Genomic DNA, 23,234 nt, shown 5'->3' with positions numbered 1-23,234 from the left:
AAGACCACAACAACAACAACAACAATATGCCTTCTGATACTACACAAACCCTTAGAGGAAAGAAAATAACTCCAATATTTCGTAAATTACGTAGGAAATGGATGCAAAACAAACATTATGGTTACGACACGTCTGACGTTCATCTTACTCGCCGCTTGGAGCGCTAGTGTCGCTCCATCTGTCAGACGGTAACAACTTTTACAGCAGTGAGTGTCGCGACTGTTATGTTAGACTGTGTTAGTACCGTTGATAGGTATAGGTCTGAGTGTGGACGCTGCTCGTGCAGGCTGCATATGCAGACGACTGCGCCTAACACGCTCCAACATCTAACAAGCCGGCCCGTGCACAACGAGGTAAGTGGCTGCCGTTATCGCATCTGTGCCCATCCCGCCGCAAAGCGGCCGTTTCCTGTCCGCCGACGCCTTCGCGCCGCTATCTCTGCCGCTGACTCTGATGACCAGAGGAGCTCCGTGGTTCGGCTCGAGTATCAATTGTTTCGAGTGTGGCTGTCTTACGACACAGTAGTCAGTGTAGCACCTTACTGTAGAAACACACATCAGAACATGTATCAGGCATGCACATCGCACAGTGTCTAAGATACCGATATGAACTTCTGTCAGCAACTCAGGGGGTATTTATGATAGGCTTAATTACTGTTTAGTAATAACCATCTATAAAACTGGTGATTAGTAAACCACCTCCAATTACAGACCTATTTCACTCCTTCCAAATTTTTCGATAGTTTTCGAGAAAGTACCTTATTTCACAACACTGATTCATTCTTCTGAGCAGAATTTATTAGTGGCCTTCCTGTTTGGCTATCGCTAATGATTCTCCACAGAGAATGCCATATCAGAAGTCATGGTAAAACTAAACACAAAACCTATATTCGGCTGTCTTGCGGTAGACATTGATTATATTACCACAAAATTTCTCTTAACGAAGTATTACGAAATTAATAGTAACCTCCGTAACAGAAAGTAGAGGGTCGTAATAACAGACTGTATTGTAGGAATGAAATCAACCTCTGAAAGGGGAACATAACATATAGGGTCCCACATGGATCGCTAGTGGTTTTGATCTTATTCTTAACGAACCTACATTACTTCCAATGGCTCTCAAAGACCATTCTAAAACCGTAATTCTAGCTGATGACAGAAATATCCAAACCAAGGGTCTAAGCTCAACCTTGCCAGACAGCTCAGATGATAGCTAAGCAATCCTTCTGTAAGCTGCCCATATGTTCCTAAACCTTCTTCGTCACTTCATATTTTGTTAACTGAAAAATAATTAAAACCTTTGCATAGATAACTTTTAGCAAAGTGTTGAATGCAGTGAAACAATGTGGTGCAAATAATGGTAATCGTGTATGGTAACAGTTGCTGGCGTAAAACATTTGGATATAATAAGTGAGAAGTGAAAAGGAATAGTTGTATGTCTATTACTTAATCATTTACCTATGAATCATCATCAAGAAATGATTGATGCTTCAAGTGGAGCCCACCATCATCTCGAAGTTGACACAGGAAAGATTCAGCATATGCATATGCAGCAGAATACTTCTTCAACGTAAAGATACATCAGAACAAGGCGATAAGGTATTTAAATGATTAAGATCAAAGATTGCATTTCGCACATCCTATCACTAACGTTCTTGCAATCAGATGTCATCATATGACCGACCAGATATAAAAACCTGTTGCACAAATAAACTTTTGAAAGCAAACACTTAAAAGCCCAAAACCCGTAAGGACATAAGAGTAGACTTATACTTGGGTTCCAATGTCAGGATTTCAAAAGACATAAACAATATAAAGTGTTACCATCAGTGATGGTTCATGCAAAATTTCACCATTACACCACAATGTGGTGGCCTATACCCTTTTGAAGTACAAGGATAGTAATCGTCAATAAATTGAATTTACTAATTTTACATACATAAATTGAATTGTTTAAGTGTATTTAAATTCTATAATTAGTCGTTTAACATTGTGGCGAATAAAAAATGAAGGAAAAACAAATTAATAAAATCATGGTAGTAGAGGGGAAATGAACCCAAGCAGACGAATTGCCACTTGAAAACAGGCAGCTGTATCCCTTCTCTGAGTTGATTGTGGTGAAACTACCATCATTTCAGCACACGACACTGCTTTCTAGTTATCGCAGAAAGTGTACTACAAAGCATGTTTTCGTCCATTTTATTAGCATACCAGCACGCATTCGAAGAGAAAATGGATAATTTTTTAGCGATTCCCGACTTGCATTCGAAGAGAAATGGTATGATTTAAGTGAGATTTCTGGCTTGCATTCAAAGAGAAATGGCATAATTTTAGTGTGTTATTTACAATGCCCTGTAGCACATTAGCGCATGGAGAAAAGAGAACCACTTGTATGAATATCAAGAGCTCAGATGGAAACCAAGTTCTAAGCAAAGAAGGGAAAGTAGAAAGGTGGGAGGAGTACATAGAGGGTCTATACAGGGGCGATGTTCTTGAGGACAATATTATGGAAATGGAAGAGGATGTAGATGAAGATGAAATGGGAGATGCGATACTGTTTGAAGAGTTCGAGACAGCACTGAAAGACCTAAGTCGAAAAAAGGCCCCGCGAGTAGATAACATTCCATTAGAACTACTGACAGCCTTGGGAGAGCCAGTCCTGACAAACCTCTACCATCTGGCGAGCAAAATGTATGAGACAGGTGATAGATGCGAAAATTACCGAACAATCAGTTTAATAAGCCACAGCTGCAAAATACTAACGCGAATTCTTTACAGACGAATGGAAAAACTGATAGAAGTCGAACTCGAAGAAGATCAGTTTGGATTCCGTAGAAATGTTGGAACACGTGAGGCAATACTGACCCTACAACTTATCTTAGAAGAAAGATTAAGGAAAGGCAAACCTACGTTTTTAGCATTTGTAGACTTAGAGAAAGCCTTTGACAATGTTGACTGGAATACTCTCTTTCAAATTCTGAAGGTGGCAGGGGTAAAATACAGGGAGCGAAAGGCTATTTGCAATTTGTACAGAAAGCAGATGGCAGTTATAAGAGTCGAAGGGTATGAAAGGGAAGCAGTGAGTGAGACAGGGTTGTAGCCTCTCCCCAATGCTATTCAATCTGTATATTGAGCAATCACTAAAGGAAACAAAAGAAAAGTTCGGAGTAGGTATTAAAATCCATGGAGAAGAAATAAAAACTTTGAGGTTCGCCGATGGCATTGTAATTCTGTCAGAGACAGCAAAGGACTTGGAAGAGCAGTTGAACGGAATGGACAGTGTCTTGAAAGGAGGGTATAAGATGAACATCAACAAAAGCAAAAGGAGGATAATGGAATGTAGTCGAATTAAGTCAGACGATGCTGAGGGAATTAGTTTAGGAAATGAGACACTTAAAGTAGTAAAGGAGTTTTGCTATTTGTGGAGAAAAATAACTGATGATGGTCGAAGTAGAGAGGATATAAAATGTAGATTGGCATTGGCAGGGAAAGCGTTTCTGAAGAAGAGAAATTTGTTAACATCGAGTATAGATTTAAGTGTCAGGAAGTCGTTTCTGAAAGTATTTGTATGGAGTGTAGCCATGTATGGAAGTGAAACATGGACGATAAATAGTTTAGACAAGAAGAGAATAGAAGCTTTCGAAATTTGGTGCTACAGAAGAATGCTGAAGATTAGATGGGTAGATCACATAACTAATGAGTAGGTATTGAATAGAATTGGGGAGAAGAGGAGTTTGTGGCACAACTTGACTAGAAGAAGGGATCGGGTGGTAGGACATGTTCTGAGGCATCAAAGGATCACCAATTTAGTACTGGAGGGTAGGGTGGAGGGTAAAAATCGTAGAGGGAGACCAAGAGATGAATACACTAAGCAGATTCGGAAGGATGTAGGATGCAGTAGGTACTGGGAGATGAAGAAGCTTGCACAGGATAGAGTAGCATGGAGAGCTGCATCAAACCAGTCTCAGGACTAGAGACCACAACAACAAGAAGCGAACACTCCTGGTTATCACGAAAACGGCACATTATATTACAAAAAGTTCTCAGCAAAGAACTTAAGTCCTAATCTCAGACAGACTTATATTATATCATATGATTTTCAGATAATGAAAAACAACCACGCAGCACCAGAAGTAGACATTAAGGGTCGTAAACAAAACACTACGAACTCCGAATTTTGTAAGACTTCTTGGAGGTCCAGCTCGTTAAAAAAATAGAGTCAACACACAGATACACTAATCAAGAAACTGAGTTCAACATCTTTTCCTCTTAGAAGTATCTCTTGCTGTGCTAATCTACAGTGGCTTATTTCGAATATTCTGAGTTCCTACTGTCTTATGGCATTATCTTCTGGGTCAATAAACCTAAATTAACAAAATATTTATTCGGCAGACGTGAGCAGTAAGCATATTGTGCAAAACAGACAGTCGGGCTACTTGCAGAAATCTCTTCGAAAATCCTGGAACAGTTCTATTCATTGTCCAGTACATCGACTTCTTAAAGCTCCTTGTTGCTCACAATAAAAATCAGTTACAGTTACAGTTGCACAGTCAAAACAGAAAAATAATTTTCATGTAGGTTTTGCTTCTTCGTGTGCCGTAGGTGTATGGTGCTGCATGTTCCAAGGCAAAATTACTAAAGTCAGCGGATGGCCATACGTTCATTCCTGCTTGCTCGTCATCAAATGGCTAGTGAACAATACCTACCACTCCTATACTGTATCGTTACCGGTGACAATAAATTGTGTCTTTATGCTAACACAAGGAAAAGAAAAGAATGAATGAGCCAAAACAAAGCAGCAGCTCCCCATACAAAGACCTGCACGAATCCACAAAAGATAATATTTTGCATCTGGCGGGACGATGATGTGGTGCACAACGAATTGCTTCCTCGAGGTGTAACGATCGCTCTGACATTTATTGTCAACAACTGAGACGTCTTGCAGACTGTCAGGAAGACTGCATGAAGTGATGCTACTCCACAACAGCGCCCGCTCACATTCTGCTAGATGGACAAAAACAGTGTACAGGAGGTGGGTTATTAAGTCATTCCGCACCCACCTTATTCATCTGATCTTGCGGCCTCATATTTTCGCCTTTTCCTCTCTCTATCGAACAACCTTCAAGGAACTTCCTTTCCGAATGAAAGTGCGTTCCGAACATGGTTCGAAGAGTTCTTCGCCTCACAACCACGTGATTTCTACAGTCGCTGAATCGAAAAGTTACACCAGCGTTAGCAGACCGTTGCAAATGACGAAGCAGGATGTATTACTGATGATTAAAGTCTCAGTTACAGCTGTCTTTTATGTTCATTAAACCTATGCAAAAACGCTACGAACTTATGCACCAGCAAAATATATTTACAAACGTTAAGATCTTTTACTTCAGGTTTTTCTACGTCCGTTACTGTTCTGTCTTTTTGTGTAAGCCCCATTCTGTATACAAAGTGTCAGGAGGAAAGGTACATGTTATGAAGGGTGACTTTTGACAAAAAACTTCATATGCACACATGCTCTATTCTGAATAGTTTCTAGACAGAACACTTTTACTGTACATTGTTATTTATTTTCTGTATTATTCAGTACATTGTCATTGTTTACAGCCTACCACAGTAGCGTAGAGGAATTCGAGTCGAACAATTTGATATGTGACACTTGTGGTCTGTCAAGACGGGAAACTGACTGCCTCAAATAGACCTAGACAAACTACCTAAACTACTGCGCATGCACATCAAGCGGAATTTTCAATATTCTCTCGCTTCCTTCGAGAAAAATATCAGGCCTAGAGAAAAAACGAACAGGAACTTTCTTGTACTGTGACATGTTTTCTCAAGAGGCCGTGATTTTCGAGTTATTAAAGAAAAACGAGCAAAACTCACATTAGAGGTGTTCTATCTCGGAATAGCGCATATGTTCATACAAAGCTTTTTGTTCAGAATCACCATTTCTATATGCCCTCAAAGCACGTATCTTTCCTCCTGACTCATTTGTATTGTCTGTTCCAGAAAGAGCACAGAGGAATCATGTTGGGTTCATATTACTGTTTTAGAAGACCTATTGTCCTACACAAAATGTACATATTAACGTACAATACTGTTGCATATCTCTTTCTATCGTTGCTTCCATTTACTGTGCAATTCTTCTGTCTCCGTTACCTACCAATGAAAATTCTATGCAAAAGGATATTTGCATGTTTTATGATATGGCTGGAGGCAAGGGAAGATGGGACGCAGTCTGTTATAAAGTTGGAAAGTTCATCGACATACTGAGATAGGTTTTTTTTTTTTTTTTTTTATCGACCATTATCTACCGTAGCTATCAAACAGTGCCGTATGTTGCAGCACTGCAGCTGCCAATGTTAAATAGCGTCTTTCATTTCACTGTGTTGTGTTTCGGTAATCTGTGCTTGAATGATCTATGAAACACTTCCTGTTCACAACGTCCTCTTCTCGGGCCACATCTGAAATGAGGACAGATGTTCTGTATGAAACAGAAGAGTTTGTGACACAGAGATGGAATGTGTTGACATTTCTGAGGAGCGCAAGACACTTCAGGTACTATTTTGCTTTCACATTTTTTGTCTTCGCCTACTCACAAATGTAGAAGCTACTAATAAGTCATGTAGGGCGTAGATTCCACTCTACATATGGGCTGCACTTAGTCGAGTGAGGGAAGCAGCTTGTGGTCGAAGAAATTAGCAAATATATTATCAAGAAATCTGAGAGAAGACACAGAGCAATAAAGAAAATAGCTACATCATAATATCTTCTCCATTCACCTACACAGCCATCATCTTCTTCTTATGTAGAAGTGGTGCACAGGCCATTAGCAGATAAGACTTGGATTCCAGCAAGGTGGAAGAAGACTCCAGGCACCAACACAGAACATACTTTACGCACAGATTCTTACTGAACAAGAACGAGATATGTGATTAATAAAAATGCCCTTAGGAAATTTAGAACTTAACATAAAAATCAGCACCACTAAGCAAACTAATTACAGCAATACAAGTTTCCTATCTGCCATCGAAATATTCATTCAATCACACGCAAAGTTTTAGATACAGAAATTTTGCTAAATACTGAACTACATTTTATAAGGTATTATTTTCATTACAATCACTTTTTTATGATCAGCTGTCACTGGCTTCAGTCTATAATAGCCGACTTCAGACGTTACGGGCGGAATTTTGTGAACAAGTGTTCATGGATTGTTAACACTTGTTAACCACATGCTACGCACAACATCTGAAGAATGCCATGATTGTATCATAAAAAAGTGATTGTATCAAATATAAAAAAATTCTAACATACTCTACAACATTTCAGGTGCTACTATATAAATACCACAAACAAATTAATAGTGAGTGACGAAAGAGATAGTAGACTCAAACAGAAAAACGAGGAACACTCTTATTCCACTTCAACTGATACTTGCAAAACAGATAATAAAATAACGTCATTTCGTATTTTATGTGACCTTTCTAAGGCATTTCAATGTATGAAACACAGCATTCTTCTAGAAAAATTGAAGTTGTGTGGGATTGAGGGTAGGTAACCAACAAATGCATAATGTCATATCTAACCAAAAGAATCCAGGAAGTTGTACTTAATAATTCGAAAAATATAATCCAGGGACATTGTTCTGACTAGGGAGAAATCACATATAGGGTACCTCAAGGCTCATTTTTAGGTCCACTGTTTTTCCTCATATATGTAAACGATTTCCCATCTAACATACAACAAACATAATTAGTTGTTTTTGCAAATGATAATAGTATTGTAATCGATCCAATCATACAAACAGAATCAGAAGAAATAGTAAACACTATCAGTGGCTGGTTTTCTGTGAATGGTTGCAACATCAGTTTTCAAAGCACACGCCATATTCAGTTCTGAACATCTGGGGGTACAACACCAATGATAAGTGTAACACATGCTGAGGAAATAAGAAATTGTTAGGTGTCCATATTCGTGAGAAACGGAAAAGGCACATTTTAGAATACCTAAAACAATTTTCAGCCACATTTGCACTTAGGTTCACTTCAAATCTTCAGAAGAGACAAATCAGTAAGTTGACATATTTTCGTTCAATAATGTCATATGGAATAATGTTCTGGGGCAACTCGTCTTTAAATAAGAAAGTCAGAAATGTGCTGTAAGAATAACATGCGGTGCCCACCCAGAATAATTTTATAGACATTTGTTTAGTGAGTTGAGCAATCTGACTATTGCTGCAAAATATATTTCACCTGTCATGAAGTTTGTTGTAAATATTCCACAACATTTCAAGAGGAATGATGAACTATATAGTTAAATCACCAAAAGGAAAAGTAACATTCATTACTCCATATTAATGTTGTCTTAGCACAAAAATGGGTCCACAGCAAAGTAAAATTTGAAAACAAACTGAAATAGTTTCTTCTTGACAACTACTTCTATTCTGTAGAAGAATTTCTGTCATTACAACTCAGATCTGTATTTAAAAAAAAAAAAATATCTCATAGATTTTTCAACATGTAGCTATGTTTAAAAATTAATTTGCAAATGTAAAATACTCCATATCATTATGATTAATCATGCAAAATGATCCATAGAACAGGAAACTAATTAACTAACTAATTTGCAATGTAATGACTCTTAACAAAATATCGTCAGGAATTGATGGTATACCAAATATGTCATAAAACAATACATTACCAACATTTCAGTTCATCTTGCAATTGTAGTCAATTCAACTTTTCTGAAAGGAATATTTCCTGACTGTCGCTTTATTAAGAAAGAAGACAAATGTAATATAGGAAACTATAGGCCATCACCTACTTGTCTGGTTTTAGTAAAATCATAAAAAGTAATATAACTGGTTAATGAAATTTTAGACAAAAACAAAATCTTCACTGATACTCAACACGGAATTAGGAAAAATATATCAACAACCAGTGCCATATACGATTTTATACAAAATGACTTACGAACAGTGGACAAAAACAGTGCAATACAAATGAACGTTAGCCTTTTACATATGGTAAAAATTGTTTCATTTTCAGTTTTTTGTAAAATCTTAAGGGGATTATTATTAAATCATTGTTTCCAATCAGTAGCACAGTTTTTAGAACATCTGCTTTTCAAGGAGCTCTTTGTGGGGTGGGGGACTGGCTATGTATGTAAAAAAGAGTATTCCATTTGAGTCCATAGTCATATCACAGCACTGCACTGAACAGATATTTGAATGTTGTGCAGGGGCAGTTGAATTTAGTGAAACTAAACTTCTAAGTGTTGTTGTTTATAGGTCCCCTAACTCTGACTTCAGAGCATTTCTGCTCAAGCTAGAGAGGGTTCATGATTCACTTTGTAGTAAGTAACAGAAATTAGTTATATGTGGTGATGTCAATATAAATTTTGTATATGATGGTGCAAGAAAAAGAATGTTGGTAGATCTCATAAATTCATATGATCTGATGCAGACTGTGTTGATCCAACTAGGCTACAGGAGAGCAGTAGCACAGCCATTGTCAATATTTTTATTCCTTCTTCACTACTAGATAGGCATTCTGTTAGTAAAAGTGTGAATGGCCTTTCAGATCATGATGCACAAATTTTAACACTAAAAGGCTTTAGTACTCAAACAAATGTCACATTTAATTACAAACTATGTAGGAAAGTTAATCCAGCAGTAATAGAGAGTTTCTTTCAAAAAAATTGTTCAAATGGCTCTGAGCACTATGGGACTTAACTTCTGAGGTCATCAGTCCCCTACAACTTAGAACTACTTAAACTTAACTAACCTAAGGACATCACACACATCCATGCCCAAGGCAGGATTTGAACCTGTGACCGTAGTGGTCATGCAGTTCCAGACTGCCACGCCTAGAACCGCTCAGCCACCCCGGCCGGCAGAGAGTTTCTTTAAACCCCGTCAAGGATCAAGAGTGTCAGGATGTTTATAGTGCCTATAACATAGATGATAAATATAATGCTTTCCTTAAGACATTTCTCAAGCTCTTTTAGAGTTGCTTTCCATTAGAACTTTCTAAACGGGCCACTAGCAGCAATAGGCACCCCGGGTGCCTAACTAGTGGGATAAGGATATCATGTAGAACAAAGCGGAAATTATATCAAAGTTACTGAAGTTGTAAAAGCTGTGTATGTAAGGATAATTGATCATCTAATATCACATAATTTGCTATCAAATGTAGAGTTCGGCTTTAGAAGTCGTTTAACAGCTAAAAATGCTACATTTTCTTTTCCCTTTGAGGTACTGGATGGGCTAAACAAAAGGTTTCGAATGCTAGACATATTTTTTGATTTAACTAAGACATTTGATTGTGTTGATCATGAAATATTACTCCAGAAGTTGGACCATTACAGAATACAGGGAGTAGCTCACAATTGGTTCACCTGTTACTTTAGCAACAGATAGCAAAAGGTCATTATTCACAATGTCAAGAATGGCTGTGATGTGGGTCTGAGTCAAGTCAAGTGGGGGTGCCCCAGGGATCAGAGTCAGGGCCGCTCCTGTTCCTTATTTATATAAATGATATTCCCTCTAGTATTACGGGTAACTTTAAAATACTTCTGTTTGCTGATGACACTAGCTTGGTAGTAAAAGATGTTGTATGCAACATTCGCTCGGTTTCAAATAATGTAGTTCATGACCTAAGTTCATGGCTTGCATAAAATAAACTAACGCTAAATCACAGTTACAATCGCTTTTTACAATTTCTGAAACGTAATTCAACAAAACCTGACGTTTTAATTTCACAGAATGGGGATATGATTAGTGAAACCGAACAGTTCAAATTTCTAGGTGTTCAGATAGATGGTAAACTGTCTTGGAAAGCCCATGTTCAGGATCTTGTTCAAAAACTTAACGCTGCCATTTTTACTATTACAACGGTATCTGACGTGAGTGATCATTCGACACGAAAATTAGTCTACTTCGCTTATTTCCATTCGCTTATGTCATATGATATTATATTTTGGGGTAACTCTTCCTACTCTAAAAGAATATTTTTGGCTCAGAAACGGGTGGTTCGGACAATAAGTGGTGTGAGTTCAAGAACCACTTGTCGACCCCTGTTCATGAGTCAAGATATTTTGACATTGGCCTCTCAATACATACATTCCTTACTGTCATTTCATGTTAACAGTATTAGCTTATTCCCAAGAATAAGCAACTTTCACTCGACAGAAATCAAACCTGCATTTGGATCGGACTTCCGTAAGTCTTGTGCAGAAAGTGTGCGGTATACTGCTGCATCCATTTTCAATAAACTACCACGCGAATTCAAAAATCTTAGCAATAATCCAGGTGCTTTCAAATCGAAACTGAAGAGTTTCCTCATGGGTCACTTCTATTCTGTCGAGGATTTCCTTTAGAAATTAAGGTGATTCTTGTTGTATTGTTGTTTGCGTTTACTTAAACTTGTGGACTGACTTTTTTCTGGTTCATAAACATTTATTTTTATCTGTTTTTTACTTTTATGTTGTAATTTCATGTACTGAGCGCGTTCCATGACCTTGGAGATTTGCTCCTCAATTTGCTGCTACGGAACTTGACGAATAAATAAAATAAAACAAACAAGAGACCTGAAACAAGTCAGTGCTGTTACTGCAAGTACTACAAGCTCTTTTCTTGATAAACACGAAATTCACTTATTTTTGGAAATATTACTGATTCTGCAGATTTTGTAAAAGTAAGTGTGTCCATGATGAAAGAATAGAAAAATTCGAAAGCCCTAACGCTTTGGGAACGACTTTAAACTAATTCCTGTTCCGTATGTTTACATGTTAGGAACGTTGCGTTTATCTAATAACACACAATCCTAAATCACAGTCTCACGTGCAAAATTAGTGATACTCATCATTATAATGCAATATGTAAAACGAACTTTTGTTTCAGATTGATTAAAATGGTGTTTTGTTGCGACAGAACATTGCGTCCTTGGTAAAATAAAAAGCTATCCAAGAAATTAAATAAGTAATTATTTAAAACGGATAAGAAGTATTACAAAGGCGCACTTAGCACGTCTGACTTCCTCAGAAATCAAAAAGTAAACATCTTCATGTTTCCAGAATGAGATTTTCACTCTGCAGCGGAGTGTGCGCTGATATGAAACTTCCTGACAGATTAAATCTGTGTGCCGAACCGAGACTCGAACTCGGGACCTTTGCCTTTCGTGGGCAAGCGCTCTACCACTTTTTTTTAATTTTTTTTATTCACCAAAAACAGTAACAAAAATGGCTACAATGAAATGACATAAATAATGTGACAGATAATTGCAGTCTTAATTACAGCATTCAAAAAATGAGTCTTTAGCAGTGGCACCTTCACTGTCACCTTCAACTGGTAGCAGTTCAGCAGAGCTACCCAAGCACGACTCAGGCCCCGTCCTGACAGTTTTACTTCTGCCAGTGGTAGAGCGCTTGCCCGCGAAAGGCAAAGGTCCCCAGTTCGAGTCTCGGTCCGGCACACAGTTTTAATCTGCCAGGAAGTTTCATCTTCATGTTTCTTAATAGGGAAAATTTAAAACATCTTTAATTGCAATATATAAATATAACCAATCTAATCCATTAATTCTTTAGTTCGGTACCTTTCACCAGAACGACTTTCTAATAACTGTCACAATCATTCGTCACAAAGAAGTACGCTCTTTTCTTAACAGAAATGAATGGTAAGTGACGCTTGATTCATCATGCGTTTTTCTCCAGGGGTATAAACGAAGTGCAACAGCTGTGTAGTTCACATTTATTGCTAACTGTACCGAAACTCATGTACAATTCACACTTCACGTACTGCTAACATTACATAAAGATTTGTTTCACTAGTTGCAAGAGCTGTTCTACTGTTTCACTTGTAGCATTCTTACTTCAGCAGGTTTTCTTGGCGCAAAGTTCTAGCTTTGCGAGGAATTTACTAACGTATATGAAATTAGAATGAATTGGAATCAATATGCCAATCCTTCTGCATAAAATTTTATTAATGTAGGTGCATTTTTCGTCATACTTTCCGTATATTAGTACGATTATCCAATCCTTCTATAGCAAAAAACGTTATAGAACTAAAATTAATTTACAAATTTACAACGATTCGGAAAACCAAATGTTTCACTAACGACATACCGTAAAACTGGTGAATCATTTTACTGGTTTTGGAATTCTGTTAAAGTAATATAGTCTATTTGCTATCATCTTCTTTCATTTGTTACTGGTATGAAATTAATCAAGAAAACACAGTCAGCATTACTATTATGCTTAGAAGTAGTGCAAAATAATATGTTTTCCACCATTCTGAATGAAAATCTCATGATTTACAGCGTTAAAATATCCATGGCTAAAATTTAAATTTCGTTAGGATAGTATCGTATCCACTCACCTTTATATGACTCAGAAACGTAGGTCCCAGCATGGCAAATTAGACATCGTGCTCCGTGTTCGTTTTTTCCTGATTGAAACATTTTGATCTTGTTTGATAAAATATCACAGAATTTACCTTTCCTTTTAGGTATGCTTCGAAATGAGACGTCTCAGTACTGAGAGAAACGATAAGCAAATGAACAGTTCAAGTAATCTTCGTTCTCCATAACCCCCAAGCAACGATGTGACTCAAAATTTGTCATTGTCGGCCTTGAACAATGAGAATGGCCTCGATAACTCTATACAAGTGACCGAATCACAGAGTAGGAATATTTGTGGCTGGGCATAACGTACTACGTATGTCGCCAATATAAAATCAGAATTGTTGCATAACCTCAATACAGCGTTGTTTGTTCGCATTTTGGAAACTCTAAACATACACTTTTTTGCCCTGTATTTACTCATTTATTAGTAACTTAAACGTAAATTCCTTCTAGAGACACAGGTAGGCCCATCGGTCCCGACCGACCATCCTGTCATCCTGCGCCAATGATGTCATGCGGTATAGAGGTGCGTGGGATGAGGACACCGCTCTCCCGGCTATTATCAGTTTTCGTGACCTGAAGTCGCTGCTGCTCTCCTCAGTTGGCTTTATAAGCTCGACTACACCCCGTTCCAGTCCTCCCAGCAAGGAAAAAACCCTGGCAGTACCAGGAATCGAACCGGGGTCTTCCACATGGCACTCAGCCATGCTGATCACTCAGCTATGGAGGCGAACATTTATTAGTAACAACAACAGTAAATAATTATTTCTGCTATGGATGCAAATCGAAAAATCGAAATACAAAAAAGAAGGAAACGTTGTTGTTGTCAAATGACTGTTATCGTATTAATAAGGAGCGCTCTATGTGTTGTAAAATATCGAGAGACAACACAACTAGTTGACATCGTGTAGCTAATTTATGTGACCGTATTTATGACGGCACTACTTTTAGGCAAACCTGATAATTTAAGAGTGTGCTGTCAGTCAATCCCTTGAATGTGTGAACACTTGCCCCATTGTATTATAGACCTACAGCCCTCCAAACCATTGTGCTTATTTTAACGTAGTCACAATAGAAACCTACAGCACTAGTACCTACGGCGTGGGGAATGAGTATGTGCGATTAATACATTAGTTCATCAAGGATGTTGTTGTTGTGGTCTTCTGTCCTGAGACTGGTTTGATGCAGCTCTCCATGCTACTCTATCCTGTGCAAGCTTCTTCATCTCCCAGTACCTACTGCAGCCTACATCCTTCTGAATCTGCTTAGTGTACTCATCAGTCCGCAGCTCGTGGTCGTGCGGTAGCGTTCTCGCTTCCCAAGCCCGGGTTCCCGGCGGGGTCAGTGATTTTCTCTGCCTCGTGATGACTGGGTGTTGTGTGATGTCCTTAGGTTAGTTAGGTTTAATTAGTTCTAAGTTCTAGGGGACTGATGACCATAGATGTTAAGTCCATAGTGCTCAGAGCCATTTTTTTTTTTTTTTTTTTTTTTTTTTTTAGTGTATTCATCTCTTGGTCTCCCTCTACGATTTTACCCTCCACGCTGCCCTCCAATGCTAAATTTGTGATCCCTTCATCAAGGATGAACAAAGATTAAACCTACATTACCAGAAAGTAAAATCGATTAATTTCGGTTCTAAAAATATTTTAATTTGCGATAAATCTCTAATTTGCTACAAGTCACAGCTCCAAATCGATGTTTTCCTCTTCAGCGTACTAGGAAGTCAATTTGCAATGCCGTCACATCATTTTTTTTTTCTAAACGGAAACTCGACAGTACCGTGATATCCAACACAGAACAAAAAAACTAGCGATAGTCGTTCTTCCTTTTCCTGCAAGAAAGAAAATGACTTCTCAGCTATGACATTTATGACAAAGAAGTGAAACGCACTTGCGTTTATCTCAACAAAGCTTTAAGCCAAGTACATTTCGGATAATAAATGCAAATTATTTGTATGGCTATGACACTCCTGCACATAATCCATGGCAGTTTTGAACGAGATCTGTTAGCACCAGCGATGTAATGACGTTCAAAATGTACACAGCGCTTACTGGAAAACCTTTGACCGTGCCGAAGTCACTTGAGTTTGAAGAAAAATGTAGGTTGTGGACACAAATTCTGTTCTTCACATCTGCACATAAATTCCTCCCCTATGGACCGAACACTCACTGGTCGTGGTTTGTATGCATAAGCACCATAAGTAGAGTTTTTCAAATTTCTACCGGACACCGGACATAATGCTAAGATTTAGGGTATGTTTGTTATCTTCTGGACGTCTAACAAGCCTACCCCTGGCCCATTCGCGACTTCAAAACGAAGGAACCAATATGTGAACGTCTCAGTAATTTGTACAATACGGACAGAGTCGCCGACACAGCGTGACGAAACCGTGCCGCTCTGAAGGGCCGAGTTGAGAGTCATATAAGGCGACGAGCTGAAAATTAGCGCTCAGTTGTCGCGGGCGACACGCTAGAGATGCATACGAGGCACGCTGTGGCCGTCTTCCTGCTGGCTGCTACTGAACTATCAGGTAAGTCGAGCTGTAGAGCAGAAAACTACGCTCATTACGGTCAGTTCAGTTCTTCCAAATACAGTCCAGCTTATTGCGTTGTGACATCATCCATCGCAAGGCGCCAATTTCTTGGACAACGGCTATTTACAACTATGAACCCTACTGAAGTGTACAATCGTCCCAAAACATATCATGCATATTGTTTTCCTTTATTTCTCAACCAACCGCATGGCGATAATAATAATAATACTGTCGTTAAGCCATTACAACAATAGACGTTTAACTCATAGTTCCATTAATAAAAACAAAAGTACGATAGCTTACCTACTGAAATTACACTACTATATTACAGATAATTAATCATTTCCTGCCCTGTGCTTCCTTTTAAATACAGAAACAATTTCGCTGCGTAACTTCAATTACTGCGTGACTTTAAAGATTCGGCCAGTATTCTTTGTTTCCTCAGAAAAAGTAAGTTGCCAGTCTTCGAATTCGACATGTGATATCGATTCCGTCGAATATTAATTCGCTTCACGATTTCGTAAACAACGTAACGAGGTTGTGCTTTCTTAATTGCATGGACTCGTAGAAAAAAATACAGTTAGAAATCGTAAAATGTCTGACAATAACAAAAACTACTTTTCTTATACTGTCTTCAATGGATTTTTATAATTTGACAATTATAAGAAGTTTCAAGAACTAATATGCACTAAATAGTACGCATTAAAAAGATCACGACGTCGATTTCAGTTTAAAATATGAAACATTGATGTTTACATCTAACTTTCTGCCAGTATTGCCAAATATTTCCTCAGAATAAAGAAGCACTGTCCCTGCACGAATAAAAATTGTATCATGATCTGATTTCTGATTACGCGTCTAGGGGTCTGCGTATAATATTTCTAAAACCCCCAAATTTTTCTTAAAGTGATTCGGAAACCCTTTTCTTAGGTTTTTAACCGTACTTTGTAGTGGAACTGTATTTGACGAACTTCCATTCATTGCATTACGTCGCCTAATAAGTGATTTAACGATGGCAATAAATGATCTGCCGTTAAGGAATGCCTTTCTGCGAATGGAAAATGTGCCACACTAAATGCAGTTCGACACTTCTGTGCTGTAGTTTCGCTGCCGCGGATTCGTTGCCTTCTTGTGTCATTTGTACCTCCCTTTACCATCAAAACAGCGCTTTATTAATTAAGTCAGGCATCGTGTTCAGTTAGCTCGACCGCAAGCTTCTGTTTCTCAGCAGAGTGATCTTTACAGCTAATATTTAATCGATGATTACAGTAAAACTAAAGAGTTGCAATATTAAGATATACAGGACAATCATACGCTGTTTATTTATGTAGCACATACTGTGCAATCGGTGCTGTCAAAGGACCATCATCCTCATTATGTAGCTTTTCAGGGGAAAATTAAACGGCAACGGTTTTGATTTGAAAGTAATAACGGTGATTAGGATTACGTGCGTTTGATTTTGCCGTTAACTTCAAAGCACTGGAAATAATAGATCATTTAAGTAAATTTTTAAGGTTTTACTTCTACATCTACATCCATACTCTGCAAACCACTGTCAAGTGCATAGCAGAGGGTACTTCCCATTGTCCCGCATATTATTTCTACCGTTGCATTTGCTTTTGGGGTGCGACTTCTCAAATGCCTCTGTGGTTAGTACAGTGTGTTCTTCAAATTCTGTACCTCTTGGTCAAAAGAGTATCCTTGTGCATTGGATTGTCCAAAAGTAAAAACTATGTCTCGAGCGAAATAGTGTGTGTACCATCGTGATTTACAAAGAGACTTGTACGTCTCCATGTCGTCCTCAACATCTTGCAGATCGTCTCAGCATCGAAAGGCTCTACAGTTTCGCGCAGTTCATCACTAGTATTCTAGCTACGTTGAGCCACATGGTACTAATTATTCCACATGTGTCATCTATATCTATACTCAGCAAATCATCCTAATGTGCATGGCAGAGGGCATGTCCCACTGTACCAGTTATTAGGGTCTCTTTCTGCTCCATTCACGTATGGTGCACAGGAAGAATGATTGAATGCGTCTGTGCGTGCAGTAATTATTCTAATCTTATCTTCACGATCCGTATGTGATCGATACTTACAGGGTTGTAGTATACTCCCAGAGTAATCATTTAAAGCCGGTTCTTAAAACTCTCGGTTAATAGATTTTCTCCGTATAGTTCGCGTCTATCTTCAAGAGTCTTCCAGTTCAGTGCCTTCAGTTTTATGAGGCACTTTCCTAACGATTAAACAAACCTGTGACCACATTCGTGCTGTTAGGCCTATCTGGTAAAGGTCCCACATACTTGAACTATATTCTAGAACCGGTCGCACGAGCGATTTGTAAGCAATCCCGTTTGTAAACTGATTACACTTCACCAGAATTCTACCAAATAACCGAAATCTAACACCTGCTTTACTCACGACTCACCTATGTGATCGTTCCACTTCATATCCCTAGAAAGTGTTATTTCTATGAGTTGACTGACTTAAACAGTGATTCATTCGTAGTGTAGTCATAGGAAACTGCGGTTTTTTTTTCATTTTCTGAAATGCATAATTTTACATTTATGAACATTTACAGCAAGTTGCCAATCTCTGCACCACTTTCTAATCTTATCAAGATCTGACTAAATATTTATGCAGCTTCTTTCAGATAGCACTTGATTATAGCCAACTACATCATCTGAAAAAAGCCTAATTTTACTATGAGTATTGTCTGCGAGGTCTTTATACAAAATAAACAGCAGGAGTCCCAAAACACTTCCCTGGGACACACCTGAAGTTACTTCTACATCTAACGATGGCTCTCCATCCAAGATAATGGGTTTCTTCCTCCTCACCAAAAAGTCCTCAATCCAGTCACCAATTTCACTTGATACCCGATATGATCGTACTTTTGATAACAAGCTTATGTGTGGTACTGAGTCAAATGGTTTTTGGAAATCAAGAAATACAGCATCTACCTGACAGCCTTGATCCAAAGCTTTCCTTGTGTCGTATGGCAAAAGTGCGAGTTGGGTTTCCATGATTGATATTTTCGAAATCTATGCTAGTTGGCATTGAGTAGTTCATTCTGTCCAAGATACCTCTTTATGTTTGAGCTCAGACTATGTTCGAAGAGTGTACAACAAATCGATGTCAAGGATATTGGACGGTAGTTTTTTAAAATCACTTCCACTATCCTTACTGCAGGTGGGTGTGAGCAGCGCCTTTTTCCAAGGACTGGGCACGGTTTTTTGCTCAAGGGATGTATGACAGATTATAGTTAGAAGAGGGGCTAATTCAGCTTCAAATTTAGTATAGAATCTGACAAGGATTCCATCAGGCCTTGGACCTTAGTTGAATTTTAACGAGTTCAGCTGTTTCTCACTGACACTAATACTTCATTCTACTTTTCAGTGGTACTAGCATTAAATTGGGGTAGTTCTCCTGGGTTTCCCTTTGTAAAAGAACATTTGGAAATGGAATGATGCATTTTAGCTCGCGATTTGCTACCCTCAATTTCAGTTCCTGTCACATTCACTATGGACTGGACAATGACTTTGGTGCCACTAACAGTCTTTACATAAGACCTGAATTTCTTTGGGTTCTGTGAAAGATCGTTTGACAATATTCTGCTGTGGTAGTCATTGAAGGCATCTCTCATTGCCCTCTTGACAGCCAAACACGTTTCATTCCCAGCAGCTTTCAATCTATAGCACTACGCTTTGTTTTACACCTACTATGAGGTAATCTCTGTTTCTTTAGAAGCTCCGTTACAGTGACTATATACCATGGAGGTTCCCTCCCAGTATGAGCATTTCTATCCAGTGTAAGGTCAACTATTCTTTTAAACTTGAGCCAGAGTTCCTCTACATGCCCCTGCCCTTTGCTGAAAGTTTCAAGATCACCGTTGAGATATGATGCTATTGATTTTTTATCTAGTTTACTGAACACACACACATGGTAATTTTGTCGCCGGCCGAAGTGGCCGTGCGGTTAAAGGCGCTGCAGTCTGGAACCGCAAGACCGCTATGGTCGCAGGTTCGAATCCTGCCTCGGGCATGGATGTTTGTGATGTCCTTAGGTTAGTTAGGTTTAACTAGTTCTAAGTTCTAGGGGACTAATGACCTCAGAAGTTGAGTCCCATAGTGCTCAGAGCCATTAATTTTGTCACAACTGCATCATGGTCACTGGCACCAGTTTCGATGTGGGCATCCTTAAGGATGTTAGGACTATTTGTGACCATTACATCCAATATATTTCCTTTGTGAGTGGGGTTCCCAACTATTTATTCTAAGTAGTTTTCAGAGAAGGCATTTAGTAAAGTCCATAAGGAAGTCTTATCACGCCCACCACTAACAAAACTGTAATTTTCCCACTTAATTGTTGGATGATTTAAGTCTCCACCGACGATTACAGTGTGATTGAGGAACTTATGTACAAGTGGACTGAGGTTTTCTTTGGTTCAAATGGCTCTGAGCACTATGGGACTTAACATCTATGGTCATCAGTCCCCTAGAACTTAGAACTACTTAAACCTAACTAACCTAAGGACAGCACACAACACCCATTCATCTCGAGGCAGAGAAAATCCCTGACCCCGCCGGGAATCGAACCCGGGAACCCTGGTATTATGTGAGCTTCAACGCTTTTCATGTGGGCTTTTGGCACCATTATAACTGTATTACTCTCACCTGTGGGTGGAATTTCCTGGTTTCTACAGCTGTCGTTATCTGGATTGGATGGAGACTCGCCTAATCTTAAAAAAAGAGAAAAAACCTTCTGTGCACCCCGGAGTAGCAACCTCTGATGCGCAGTGCACACCTGACCCATTTAGGGGGACCCTACAGTTCTCAACCCTATGGCAGAAGTCCAGGAAGTCGCAACCTACCTTGTCACAGAACTTTCAAAGTCTCTGGTTCAGTCCTTCCATATGACCAAAGGGCCACAACTAGATATAGGAACAATGCAGCAAATTGTGAGCTTCGTTGAAACTCTATGCACATGCTTGGTCTTCACAACCTTCTCTGCCAGTCGCTGGAATGACCCAAGCATGACCTCAGAGCCCAGATGACAAGCATCATTTGTTCCAATGTGTACCACAATCTGCATTTGGATGCATCCTGTTCCCTCCATAGCTGCTGCAATAGCCTCATCATATAGAGTGATAAAGTTCAGACTTCTTTGTGACCATTTCAGTGGGACTGAAAGTGCTGAACCATGCCCAATGCAACAACCTCGAAATTATTCATCAAGAAACTTAAGCACCTGAATGGCAAAGTGTGCTGAATCACAGCCCTGCCATAACCAAATAAGGTCCCTGATTTCCTTGTCTTCAAGCTGGGGCATCAGCGTCTGAACATGTCAAAATACTGTATCCAATTTTTAGGACACTGGGTAAATGCAGTCACTTTAGATAGGAGACTGCTTAAAAAATTCTTGTGCAATTTATCTTAGAATATTGCTCAAGCATGTGGGACCCATACAAGACAGATACAAGTTGTTAGCATGAATGACGACAGGTGTGTTTGATTCCTGGGAGGGTGTCATACAAACACTGGAAAAACAGAACTGTGAGAAGCGTGAAGAGGTATGCCAGGTGCCTCACCAGAGCCTACTTACAAAGATTAAATAACAAGTATTAACCGAAGAATCTACAAATGTACTTCAGTGTAGTAAGTATCGCTCTCGTAAGGACTGGGCAGAAAGGATTATACAAGGGTGTCTAGGAAGACCCTGTACCTGTCCTGACTTTGGACTAATGGAACGAATGGAATCCCTGCTTAGAAGGAGCCAAAAAGCATTGTTATCTGTAGTGCATAGTTTTGTTTCAGAACTACATTTTACACTGCTGCAACTGTGGAGCTATGGCTGTTGTGAGTGCATACAGTTCCACTGCTGAGAAACTGTAAGTGTCATTTGTGTAGGTGCACGAATGCCCATAGACAGTGCAAAAGATGACTTAGGTAGTCAGTCTAGGTAGCAATCACTTTTGCAAGGCCCCGTCTCGTAAAGCAACCCTACTTGATAGTGATGAATGTGCAGGAAATGTCAAAGACAGGTAGCACAGTGAACAGAAGGAAACACGTGCCACCAATGCAGTCTCCAATAAAATAATAAATTAAAAAATAAATTTTACTGTCATTCAACTGATTACAGCTATAGACAACGTCAGGATTACAAAAACATAAATAAAGCATCTTACATAACAGCATCAGAGAAATTATGGTACACTCTCCAACAGTTACTTCTATGACATCAAATTTTCACATTCATAAAATTCATTAATTGAGTAAAAAGGATTAATTAATAACCAACTGTACAATCTGTGCTTAAATAAGTCGAGTGTAGCTTCTACACATTCTACAGGCAGTTTGTTGAACATTTTCGTACCAATAACTTCATAGCTCTTCAATGTTTTGGATAATCTACAGTAAGGTATGTCAATATGCCTATTATTTCTAGTGCAGTGGGAGTGTAGATCCTGTCTAAGCTGCTATTCTGGTAAGTTATTTTTTGTATATAAGAAAACAGTGTAAATGTATAAGTCTATTACAGTTCATATTTTTAGGTCAATAAACAATGGCCTGCAGTGGGCACAATGTTCTGAGATTGCAATAATCCTAATAACTTCCTTTTGTAGTACCAAAATATCCTGAATGTGCATACTATTACCCCAAAATCAAAGTCCACAGGATATGATACTGTGAAAAAAAGCAAAATAGGCTGTTCTTACATAAACCAAAGGTACATGATTTTTTAAATTTCTTAACAAGTACACAACTCTAGACAACCTTGCACTAACATACGTAATGTGTGAAGACAATTTACTATCAATGACAATACCTAAGAACTTTACACTACCTAGACAATCTTCTACTGGCAAATCTCTTAAACTAAATACTGTTTACTGAGTTGTACTCTCATTGAGCAAAAATCCATTAGCTTGGAACCAGATGCTGCTTGTGATAGTGTGTCTTTGGTCATAGTTTGAAGGGCATCAAAGTCTGAATCAATATTGAAATTAGTAGTATCATCAGCATAGAGGATGGAGTCAGTATTTATATAAAATGGCCAATCATTTATCATTAGAATGAATAACAAAGGTCCCAAAACTGAACCTTGTGGCACACCCCGCTTAACATCAGCTATCTGCAATCTCTCGTTCCCAATACACACAATTTGTTTACGGTTATTAAGAAATGATTCAAATATGTTATCTACATTACTGTTAATGATTCCATAATGAACTAATTTGTTGATAAGTGAACTATGCACTACACAGTCGAAGGCTTTGCTAAGGTCAGAAAGAGTAGCCTGAGCA

At 38.6% G+C, this 23,234-nt stretch overlaps 1 protein-coding gene across 2 annotated transcripts in view; it reads left to right on the top strand.

The window, feature by feature from the left end:
• The first annotated feature begins 210 nt into the window (after window positions 1-210).
• LOC124595690 overlaps window positions 211-23,234 on the top strand; it is a 108,279-nt gene continuing 85,255 nt past the window's right edge. The window contains exon 1 of one of the 2 annotated variants that reach the window (XM_047134548.1): window positions 211-353. Coding sequence is in view for 1 of the 2 variants with exons in the window: in XM_047134547.1 (XP_046990503.1) it covers window positions 15,872-15,926 (55 nt within the window). In the remaining variant the exon portion in view is untranslated. Of the gene's footprint in view, window positions 354-15,858; window positions 15,927-23,234 lie in introns of those variants that run through there. The other variant, XM_047134547.1, reaches the window with a different exon arrangement.

This window comes from Schistocerca americana, chromosome 2 (genome assembly GCF_021461395.2).
Source record: "Schistocerca americana isolate TAMUIC-IGC-003095 chromosome 2, iqSchAmer2.1, whole genome shotgun sequence".
NCBI classification, from domain to species: Eukaryota; Metazoa; Arthropoda; class Insecta; order Orthoptera; family Acrididae; genus Schistocerca; species Schistocerca americana.
Note: the sequence above shows the minus strand (reverse complement) of the source record. Positions and strands in the feature narration are given on the sequence as shown.